Source organism: Panonychus citri, unplaced genomic scaffold (genome assembly GCF_014898815.1).
Source record: "Panonychus citri isolate SS breed McGregor unplaced genomic scaffold, ASM1489881v1 Contig00141, whole genome shotgun sequence".
NCBI classification, from domain to species: Eukaryota; Metazoa; Arthropoda; class Arachnida; order Trombidiformes; family Tetranychidae; genus Panonychus; species Panonychus citri.
In genome coordinates this window covers 2,752,170-2,763,925 of record NW_026515546.1, presented here as the reverse complement: position 1 = coordinate 2,763,925, position 11,756 = coordinate 2,752,170, and the positions used below count along the sequence as shown (strand labels likewise).

At 31.9% G+C, this 11,756-nt stretch overlaps 3 protein-coding genes and 2 non-coding genes across 5 annotated transcripts; 2 read left to right on the top strand and 3 right to left on the bottom strand.

Moving 5' to 3' along the window:
• Positions 1-229: 229 nt before the first annotated feature.
• Positions 230-446, bottom strand: LOC128395859 (small nucleolar RNA U3). The gene has a single exon (XR_008326736.1). It is a non-coding gene; the product is annotated as a small nucleolar RNA U3 (small nucleolar RNA).
• Positions 447-923: 477 nt separating this feature from the next.
• LOC128395672 (NBAS subunit of NRZ tethering complex-like) lies at positions 924-5,261 on the top strand. Its single transcript, XM_053356132.1, has one exon. The coding sequence runs from the start codon at positions 1,115-1,117 to the stop codon at positions 5,123-5,125; it is 4,011 nt and encodes a 1,336-aa protein (XP_053212107.1). The 5' UTR covers positions 924-1,114; the 3' UTR covers positions 5,126-5,261.
• Positions 5,262-5,404: 143 nt separating this feature from the next.
• On the bottom strand, positions 5,405-5,621 carry LOC128395858 (small nucleolar RNA U3). The gene has a single exon (XR_008326735.1). It is a non-coding gene; the product is annotated as a small nucleolar RNA U3 (small nucleolar RNA).
• An 800-nt stretch (positions 5,622-6,421) lies between these two features.
• LOC128395673 (inosine-5'-monophosphate dehydrogenase 1b-like) lies at positions 6,422-10,138 on the top strand. Its single transcript, XM_053356134.1, has 10 exons — positions 6,422-6,897; positions 7,019-7,067; positions 7,160-7,261; positions 7,372-7,446; positions 7,546-8,052; positions 8,206-8,296; positions 8,406-8,799; positions 8,940-9,083; positions 9,186-9,269; positions 9,397-10,138. The coding sequence occupies exons 1-10, from the start codon at positions 6,824-6,826 to the stop codon at positions 9,416-9,418; spliced, it is 1,542 nt and encodes a 513-aa protein (XP_053212109.1). The 5' UTR covers positions 6,422-6,823; the 3' UTR covers positions 9,419-10,138.
• On the bottom strand, positions 9,897-11,730 carry LOC128395675 (S-formylglutathione hydrolase-like). Its single transcript, XM_053356136.1, has 2 exons — positions 10,602-11,730; positions 9,897-10,522 (listed from the first exon to the last, which is right to left on the bottom strand). The coding sequence occupies exons 1-2, from the start codon at positions 11,274-11,276 to the stop codon at positions 10,340-10,342; spliced, it is 858 nt and encodes a 285-aa protein (XP_053212111.1). The 5' UTR covers positions 11,277-11,730; the 3' UTR covers positions 9,897-10,339.
• Between the last annotated feature and the right edge of the window lie 26 nt (positions 11,731-11,756).

Genomic DNA, 11,756 nt, shown 5'->3' with positions numbered 1-11,756 from the left:
ACTAACCCTACTGGAAGAAACAATGAAAAAGAAATTGAATTAAGAGTAACTAAGATTTGGTTTAGCAAAGCAAATCTTAGGTTAGCAAAGGTGAAGAGTTACCTAAGAGCTTTGGTTATCTTTGAGAAGAAACTTTGTCCAATAAGATTAAACCTTGAGGGCTAATCTATTTTCAATAGATAATCAAGTCTGTTTTTTAATAATTATTTAGGTTTTTTGTTATTTGTTTACCACTCAGATAGAGCTGATCCCCTCCTGACTGGATGTTACCCCAGACAGAAACGGTCATCAATGAGAGTCAACAATTGACCAGGGTCAATGTTGGACCTTCGGTTTCCCGCTCAGGGAAAAGCTCCATGAATCCTCATTGTGGCTGAGTTGGACTTCGTTTTGTCAACGAATCGTCCCAATCATACTATAGAAATGATCCTTTGAAGTATGATCTTAATTTCAACCAACAATTAACTCTCTACATATACCAACTCATGTTAGAGAAAGAAACGAGTTTTTTTCGAAAAGAGAAAATTAAACCCAACAATCAATCGAAAATGAATCAACAATCAACTCAAACCAATCAACTACAATTTTCACTCTCAAACTATACGAACAAAATATTCACTTGAAAGTCAATTAATTTTCCAAATGACAATTAGTAAATTAGTAAATTGTGTCTCCATTCAGATGATGATAATCTCGATGGTGGTGAAGATGAACAACAAAACCAACAACAACAACAACGAGTTCCAATTTTCTTAATCAAGTATCGATTTTCTATCCTATTATTCAACAGGTTAGAAATTATCAATTCCACTAATTGGAACAATTAAGAAAAATAAACCAAGTGAATTGAATTTTTCGCCAATCATATTTGTTTACTCTCTTCGGTTTCCATGGTTACCATTGGTACGTGTTCTTCATAAGCTCCAGTCAGATGTTTGAGTTCTTGTGATTGTTGTCATTTAATTTTCTTAATTTCTCTTTTATTTTTTGTTCTAACTAATCATCAATTTCTACTGTTTCATAATCTTTTATAGATGATCCTTAATGTGGCTTTGTGTTTAGATGTTTACTCTGTTTGTTTGTGACTCTTAAATCTGTTGGTCAAGAAACTGAAATGACTTTGATTAACCGAGGAATCAATTATGTTAACATTTGGTTTTCCACATTGGTAACGTTTATTATTCTATGGATACGTAAAATTAAACCAACTGCGGCTCTTACTGATAATTCATTGGTAGCAGATTCAATTAGATCAACAACACCACAGGAAAAGTTTGATGAATTATTGGAAAATGAAGAGTATGAAGAAGCCTTGAAAACGGCTAGAAAATATCAACTCAACACTGATCCTGTTTACAAAAAGAAATGGTCCAAATCAAGGATCACAACGGATACAATTAGACTATTGTTAACACCGATTAAAAATACCGATTGGGTGATTGATCAGTGTTTAAATTGTACTCCAACCGATTTTGAGGCTAACCGAGAATTGTTACAATTTGGTCAATCTTTAACTGAGGAACTATTGGAATCTTATCAAGAGCCAAAAGAATCAATTGATTGTGATGAAATTACAGATTCTTCCAAGAGTAAATCTTTTACAAATACTAAAGATGATCAAACTGTTAACCTCAATGGTGATGATGGAGATGAAGATGAAGATTACGATGAGATAACCAAAGAAAGTTCAACTTATTCATCTCAAGAATCATCAATTGTCAATGGATTAGAATGGCAAGATTTGGATAAGATTAATTTCTCAACAATTGATGATAGACTTAAAACTTTACTCACTGCAAGATATTTGTTTGTTAAATATCTTGTTCGTCTTAAATCATATGAGAAAATGTTATCATCAAATAATCGGGATACTGGTTGTATTAATCAAGACTATTGGTTACACTTTAGATCGGCTTCTTGTTTCGAGATACTAATTGATCTTGCCCATAAAAGTGAATGGAGATCAATTAAAGTTATACTCTCACGACATGGACCCGATACCAAGGAACACTGGTTATCCATTTTGTCCAATTTTCCTGAAACATTGAAACCTTCATTGTACCAAGATTTACTTCCAAGTGTTGATACTGAAAATGGCGATGTTATCTATCCAAGTTTCAAGAATTCTCATAAACGTCAGTCTGATGTTTACGATGATATTGATTGGTGTTATCAACTATGTGATAAATTATCACTGGAAGAAGAAGCCAATTCATTTATTGAAGATTTTTACTCTCGAAATTCATTTTTTACCGATTTTCGAAGGTCAACTTTGAACTCAACTGTAGTTTCCTCATGGTTTCTTGTTCGTGCTCGTGAGATTGAAAATCGATCATCACTTGTATCTAATGCAATTGAATTATTGGAGCTTGGAATTGATCGGAATATACCTGAATTAAGTTCATTTAAAGATGATCTTGATACTTATGCGACTCTTGTCTATCAATGTTTTCCCATGTACAATCTTGATGATATTGGTTTCAGTGAATTTGAAAGATTATCGAAAGAAGAACGAGTTAATCTATTGATGTTGGGAGCAACCGGTGATGAGAATAGATTCTTAAATTGTCTTAATCGATTTCTTCTTCCCTATTTACATAAAATATCTAAAAATCGCAAAGAAGAGAAAGAATTACTCTGGGATTTTATATGTAATTCAGCGAAACATAAACTAACCATTGTACAGAAAATTTTCATCGATTACAAAATGGCCAAAGAATTGGGATCCGTTTCAAGTCAAGAGATAATCCAATCAGATGAAGATTTAATTGATTATGGGATAAAATGTATCTATGCAAATGAACGAACCGATCAACTAGATGCTGCTCTTAATATCGTTGAAACTTTTCCCGAAGATGAGAGTTCATTTTTCCAAATGGATCGAGAACGAAACAATCAAGTTAATCGATTATACAAAAGATTGGAAGTAGCCGAGATATTGGAACAATATAATCACTTTATTACCGTATCAAGATTAGATGAGATGGTTGAATCCAAGGATAAACAAGGTGTTAAGAGTATCTTTAATAAGATCACTCGAGAGTTTTGTCGTAAAGTTGATTCAGCGATTCTAAAGGATTCAGATTGGTTACAACTTCTTAAAGACCTTGAAGGAATGAGAGTCGCTTGTTTTTCTCAATTCTTACCACAACAAGACGTTTATGAAGTTTTTATAAAAGGAATCCTAACATCGGGTCGATTGGAACAATTTAAATTGGCCTCTAATTTTATGCAACTCGAACCAAATTCTAGCAAGAAAAAGTTGATGTCTTTCGAGAAATCAGTTGAAACAATATTGGAAGCCGCTCAACATTACGTTAATTCAGCGGCTTCGGTTAACGATGAGATTATTGAAACAGCGAAAAAGTGTCTCAATCTACTTGGAGAGGAAAATGTTTCCACTAATCCAGGAATTGCCAGAGAAAAGGATTTTATTGAAGCTTTATCCATCCTGGCGAATGATTTTGATCTGAAAATTTTACCAATTCAGATTAGATTAATGGAAGATTCTAAAATTGAGTTAATCCATCAGATTATCTCAAGTCAACCAAAGGCTTACAAGAAAACTGCTCAACTATTACGATTATCAAAAATTTTGAACATTTTCACTTCAACGGAAGAGGAAACAAAACTTTCCGATGAAACCAATCAAGTTAAATTGTTGTCAATTTTGGGTAATGTTGCCTATGAACGAGATGATTACAATCATTGCTGGTCACTTTGTAAATTAATTATGGACAAAGGTTATACCTCGGGCTGGAGATTGTGTGAACTATTGGGAAATTGTTCATCGTTTAAAAATTACAGTTATCGTCTTAAATTGCTCTCATTTGTGGTTATTCACTGTGATGATTATCTAATTATTCAAATTATATCTTCAATACGAAAATTGAAATTACTTCTTATGGAGGAATCATTAAATTGTCTACAATCAACTTCAGATCAACAAGAATCAACATTTTCCTCTCTCACATCAACATCATCATCTTTACTTTCATCATTACCAACAGTTGAGATAACAAGTAAATTGATCAAATCAATGACTCGTCTGGCTGCTGATCAAAAAGATGATCAATTAGATCCTTATGAAAGTGATACAGTAACAATTAAAAAACAATCACCATCATCATCATCAAATTGTTACAATTCAATAAATATTAGTCCATTTTATCAAGATGCATTTGGTAAAAGTGCTCATTTCCAATTTAATGTAAACAATTACGACTACAATTACCTAGGATTTGGCAGCAATTACACGAATCAATTTAATCTAAAACTATCTAATCAACAGATACAATTAAGAAGTGAAATGTTAAAATCGCAAATCAATTGGTTATCAGTTGAAAATTTATCCAAACAATTAAGTGAAACCCTTTTACCATTGGATACACTTCTAAGTCTATCAACAATAATACCTCTTGGTGGTAAAAATGATGAGCTTCCATTCAAAACAATTAGCCCACAGCCTCCGGCAATAATTTACATTGGATTATATTTTTACTCTCTAATCTTGTATTTAAAAAATGTCTCCATTAACTATCCTGATGATGATTTACCCGATAATCCAGCAAGTAAACCAATGAGCGCAATTATCAGTAAATCAGATGAAATTTGTAAACGTAACAATTATCTTGGTACCAGTGAGAAACAATTGATTGATTCATATTTTGAATCTTATTGTAATATCATTCAAAGTGAGACAATTTCCTCAATCGATCCAAGTGTTGATGTCGATAGATTTGCATCTGAGATTGATTATCGTTCAGACACTTTACTTGGATTAGCGATGACAACAGATGATAAAATATTCAATATCGTAATAACCCTTGGAAAACAATATTCACTTCCATTGATTAATCTTTATCTAACTCACCTTGAATTCCTGTTAACCGATTCAACTAATGATGTGGAAATGATTGCAGATCGAATTTTCAAAAATGATAATTTCATCACAATTCTAACCGATTACAAGGATTCCCTTGAAGATTATTTCGAGAAGAGGATATTCCCATTGGTACATCCAGATGATCACAATAGATTAGTACTTTGTTATCAAATAATTGAAAAGTTTTGTTATCCACCATCACCTTCATCATCAAATGATCAAGTTAATCCAATGGATTAACAAAATTTAAAACACTTTTATATGTAAACAAAATCCTCACAATCAACAGAATGTTACAATTTTTCAAAAGATTATTACAATTATTAAATATATAAAAGAATCTATTTATTTACAATCGTAATCGAACCCAAAACAATTCAATTGATCATCTTGTTATTTATCTCGCAACTAGAAAACAAAACAATCGAAAAATTAGAAATTGAATATTCGATCACAGAATCTGAATCGATGCTTTCATAATGAAGGTGCTTTTGTTTTTGAATTGTTATTTATTTGTTTACCACTCAGATAGAGCTGATCCCCTCCTGACTGGATGTTACCCCAGACAGAAACGGTCATCAATGAGAGTCAACAATTGACCAGGGTCAATGTTGGACCTTCGGTTTCCCGCTCAGGGAAAAGCTCCATGAATCCTCATTGTGGCTGAGTTGGACTTCGTTTTGTCAACGAATCGTCCCAATCATACTATAGAAATGATCCTTTGAAGTATGATCTTAATTTCCACCAACAATTAACTCTCTACATATACCAACTCATGTTAGAAAAAGAAACGAGTTTTTTTCGAGAAAAGAAAATTAAACCCAACAATCAATCGAAAATGAAACAACAATCAACTCAAACCAATCAACTACAATTTTCACTCTCAAACTATACGAACAAAATATTCACTTGAAAGTCAATTAATTTTCCAAATGACAATTAGTAAATTAGTAAATTGTGTCTCCATTCAGATGATGATAATCTCGATGGTGGTGGTGATGGTGGTGAAGATGAACAACAAAACCAACAACAACAACAACGAGTTCCAAAAATAAGTTACTTTCTTTTTCTCTTTCTTTTGTTTGTTCGGTTCATATTATGTTTTTTGAAACTTTGCTTTCACTAGATTATCATTTAATTGATAATCTCTGGATGATCCTAATTGATGATGGAATAACAATTAAGATTAAGATAATAAGATGAAAAGTAATCAAGAGAATTGAAAATTAAAAGAAAAACAGGTGAGAGGGAAAAAAAAGAGGGAAAGAAAAAACTAAAGATACAAAGAGTAACTTAAATGTGAAGAAGAAAAAAATTATCAAAGATAATTGAGATTAGATTGTTTTCTATTTAGTGTTATTTAATTAAGAGATTGTGATTATTACATTTCGATTGTGATTTGATATCTGATCAACATTGGTTATCAATTCTAATCATCTAGTCATCATTATTTTCTTTGTATTTTCCATTTTGTTAAACATGAAATAATTTTCTCTTTCTATTTTTCTGTCGAATTGTTTATTTTTCTCTTTCTATTTTTTTCTCTGTCTACCTTAATCTCTGTGTCTCTTTCCCTGTGTACATATTTCTCTCTCTCTCTCTCTCTCTCTATCTTTTAATCTCTTTCATGATAAACTAACATTTAAAACCAGTTACCAACCTCAATCTAATCAACACTGTGAATCTGGTCATCAAATAATCAACAATTAATTACCTTTCGCTCTTAATCATCAATCGGTTTCCATTTTTGTTTACATTTTCTATTCTCTTTTTTATCTTCAGCGTGTCTTCTCTCTCTCTCTCTCAATCTCTCCTTTTCTCTCTCTCTTTCAATTAGTCTAATTTTCTAATCAAATTATAATTTCCATCACAATTTACTAATTGTTAACCATTCTTCGTAATTAGTGTATCTGATTATCTGTTAACCAATAATTCAAAATGTCGGACATTGATCTTGATGACGGTTTTTCTGCCAAACAATTATTTGGAGCCGGTGATGGATTGACTTACAAGTGAGTTGAATAATCTACTTAATCAGAAAGGATTAATTGTTTTCTTAATTTTCTCGCACCTCCAATGATTAACTTTAATTTCCTAAATTGCTAATCAATTTTTATCTCACTCTTTCATCAGTGATATCCTAATTCTTCCGGGTTACATTGATTTTCCAGCGGATAGTGTTGTAAGTTACGAATTGCTTATTTTCTCAACCATAACAATTTTACCTTTTTCCTAATTAATCTTACTGTTAATTGTTTCTTCTCTTAATTATAGTCATTAACATCTAAATTGACCAAAAAATTAACTCTCCAAGCTCCACTTGTCTCATCTCCAATGGACACAGTCACTGAATCTGAGATGGCAATAGCTATGGCTGTAAGTTACAATCACTAAATTGATTTTATTTAATCAGTTGATTGTGTTGTTTAGATGGTTAGTTGATTTAATTTGATTTCTTTGTTCACTTCAATTTTAAACTCATTCAGCTTTGTGGAGGAATCGGTATCATTCATCACAATTGTTCCGAAGAATTTCAAACAGCCGAAGTTGAGAAAGTAAAAGTAAGTTGAAAGCTCCATGAATTGAGAGATAATCTCAATTCTATTCAGTTTACTTGGATTGATAACAATTTAATTTTCATTCTTAATTCTTATCCGTAGAAATATAAACATGGATTCATTCGTGATCCCGTTGTAATGGGTCCAAATAATACTGTTCGTGATGTAGTTGATATTAAACGACAAAAAGGATTCGCAGGTATACCGATAACCGAAACCGGTAAAATAGGTGGTAAATTATTGGGCATTGTCACTTCTCGTGACATCGATTTTATCAAGAAGGATGATTTAGATACACCGTTGGTTAAAGTGATGACCAAAGGTAACGATTTAGTTACTCTTACCGAAGGATCGTCAAGTGGATTAAGATTACAAGAGGCCAATGAGATCCTTCAACAATCAAAGAAGGGAAAACTGCCCATAGTTAACGATAAAGGGGAACTGGTTGCGCTTATATCACGAACTGATTTAAAGAAAAGTCGAGATTATCCACTTTCATCTAAAGACGATAATGGTCAACTTCTTGTTGGTGCTGCTATTGGTACTCGAGAAAATGATAAGAATCGACTTAAGATGTTATATGAGGCTGGTGTTGATGTTGTTATTCTTGTAGGTTAATTGTTATCATAATTAGTTAATTGTTTATCTTTTTTTTTCTATTCTATCACTTGAAAAATTATCTAACCTCATCTTTTAATCTGTTTCTCTCTTTCTCTCAAAAACCTCTTCGATAATCTTGGATGATAACGATGATGATTAAAGGATTCTTCCCAAGGAAATTCAATCTATCAACTCAAAATGATTGAGTTTATCAAGCAAAATTATCCAAAACTTCAAGTTATCGGTGGAAATGGTAAGATAATCAATAAGATAATCAGTGATAATTGTTTTTAATTGTCCTTTGTGGATTAAGAAGAAAGATTTATTATTTATTGATCTGTTTGTTGTTAATTTAATTGTAGTTGTAACAATGCGTCAGGCTAAGAATTTAATCGATGCCGGTATTGATGGACTTCGAGTTGGTATGGGATCAGGTTCAATTTGTACAACTCAAGAAGTGACCGCTTGTGGTCGACCTCAAGCTTCCGCTGTTTATAAAGTCGCACAATACGCTCGTAAATTTGGAGTACCCATAATTGCCGATGGTGGAATCTCCTCAGTTGGACATATCATTAAAGCTTTAGCCTTAGGGGCATCTTGCGTCATGATGGGATCAATGTTAGCAGGTACAACTGAGGCACCAGGGGAATACTATTTCTCTAATGGAGTTCGTCTAAAGAAATATCGAGGAATGGGCTCAATCGATGCAATGGAATCAAAAGATGGAGGTGGAAGTCGACAAAGATATTTCCAAGGGTAAATTAATCAACATTATCCCCAATCATAAATCAATCTCCCACGATTGTTATCTCCTCTCTCTCTCTATCTCATTAGTATTTATATTAATTAATTTATCTTTATGATTCTTACCTTTTATAATCTTAAAATCTAATTAGTGATGTTGATGAAGTTCGTGTTGCTCAGGGAGTCACGGGATCCATCGTTGATAAAGGATCAATTCACCGATATGTTCCCTACCTTATCGCTGGAATCAGATATGGTTGTCAAGACATTGGATGTAAAAGTTTAGATTGTTTAAGGTAAAAATTATTTTTCATTTACAATTAGTTGATTTTCTACAAAACCAATCAATCAATCAATGAACTAATAACCATCATTTCAACTTTTCTTTCTGAAAACAGAGAAAATATGTACTCAGGGGAACTTAAATTCGAGAAGCGAAGTGTATCCGCTCAAGTCGAAGGTGGTGTTCATGGACTTTACTCGTAAGTCGAACTATTTATAAATATCAATCATCATCAATCAATCAGATTTCAATCTCTTAACTATCATTAATCCATCGATAACTAATCGAATGTTTTTCTTTCTCTCTCTCTCTCTTTCTATTTGTAGATTTGAAAAGCGACTCTATTAAGAAAAGGAAAGAGCAAAAATCATCACCAATCTTATTATCCCTCAAACCGAAAAGCAAAGTTATTAACTTTAATTATCAATAATGTTATGTGATTATTATTATGTTTTTGTTAAGTTAATGAAAAAATCATTCCAAGAGAGAAATCATTTTATCATGTTGTTTATCATGAACCTTTTCCCATGAATCAACTAACAATTCAGTTGATGAATGAACAAAATCTAATTAACCTTATACACATTAATTGTTAAATCTTTTTACTATCTAAATCCTGTCTTACCTTAATTTTCTTGATCTTTTTAATCACAAGATATATACGATATATATATTTACTATTTATGATTTAATACTGAATATGTCAAACTCATTTAACCTCAGATCAAATCTTATTAATTGGAAAGTGATAAAACAATTAACTTTTGAAAAGACAACAAGATAAACCAATTAGATTGTTTGAAAATCAATGGACAACAATTGGAGGAAAAAAAAAACAAATACAAATGATTTGATTTTAATCTTTCAAACAATTAAACTAATCAAAATACTACAAGGAAAAATGAAACAATTAAATTATCAATTTCCATCGACTGTGCCACTTAATTGTTATAATAATTAACGATTTAATTATAATCATCATCACTAATGTAAAGGTTAACAATTTAATATAATAAGAAAAGCAGAATGAAAAAAAAAATTGCTAAATAAATGATCAGTTGGCAAAGATATTTTTGATCATCAAACTTAATTGTTATCTAATTGTGATGAGAATACAAAAGCAATTGATTAAAGATAATTGTTTACTTGTTGTTTAATCAATGGATCGTTTAAATTGTTACCAGAATCACAATCAAAACCAATAATTGTATCTAATGTTTTCTATTGGTTTGTTTAGTTATCACAATTAGTTAATTGGTCCAATTGATGTTAAATTAAAGTGGAGAAAATTTTTTTATGGTATAATAAGTGATCCTCAATGAAGGTTTGAATAAATTCATATGCATGGTGATAACCATGGCGAATCCTGTAATCAAGTGAGATATTGGTTCCCCTGCAGGCCTTAAGTAAAGGGGCCTGAGAGAAATCATCGAGAACCGGATCAGAACCACCCTGTTTAGAGATAGAAAGATAAATAGAATTTAAAATTGATCAGAAAATGTTATCGACATTCACTCGAATTGATATTTACCAAATCGACGAAAATGGTTCTTTCCGGTCCAGTGTAACTGTTGATAACTTTTGTCGAATCATAATTTTCCCAATTATCTTTGTTTTCACCTAAATAAGTGGATAAAATTTTGGAACCACCTTCAGTTGCGATTGGATTATAATCACCGGACATTGAGGTGACCGAGACAAATTTATCAGGATTTCGAAGGGCAATCGGTATGGCCGCTGTTCCTCCCATCGAATGACCTGAAAGTCCGATTAAATTTGATTTCACTGGAAAATTGGTTGAAGTTAATAGTTGATAGAATTCATTGACAATGTAAGAATACATTTGATAATGTTTCGACCAGGGGTCAACCGTTGAATCAACATAGTAACCAAACTGTGACCCATAAGGTAGTTCACCATCTTCACCTTTAACCTCAATTCCTCTTGGTGTTGGTTCCGGTGCTGCGATAATTATACCCTCTTTGGCTGCGAATCGTTGGATTCCCGATTTATTGGTGAACCCCCATTCACCAAGGGTACGTCCAGTTAACCATAACATCACTGGGCACTGGTCACCTTTCAATGCCTTAGGCGGTAAATAGATTGAAAATTTCATCTCCCAATCATTGGTGAAACTGTAATGTGAGTATCGCTTCTGGTAACCATTGAACAATTTGATACTCGATATTTCCTTCAATGAAGACATTTTTTTTTCTGTTAATTGTCAACAATTAACTTTTCAATTCCACTGTTAGAAAGTAAATTAACTATCCAGCTATTAAAACTACCGGTTAATTGTTGTTTAAAGCTGAAGTTTCCCTTGATTTCAATGGTTGATTGTTGATCAGAACTGTAAACCTTTAGTTTAGTTTGAGAACGCAAAACAAAATAAACTAATCACAATTAAAAAGCATCTTCATTTGTTTCCAGTTAATTAACAATCAAATTATTTATAGAAAAGTGATCTTAATCTCGTCTCTTTTGTTTCCTTTGATTAACTTTAATCCAAGATAATCTTAATTAGAATCGTTAATTGTCATTTGTTTTCCTTTCTCCCTTTTGATATGTTTTCAACAATCAAATCAATTGTCTACCAAAATGTTAACTTTGTAATTACAATCAATTGATTATCCTAATCAGTTGTTTTTCTTTCCCGTCTCTCTTTGGGTCTGCTCATTAATACCCT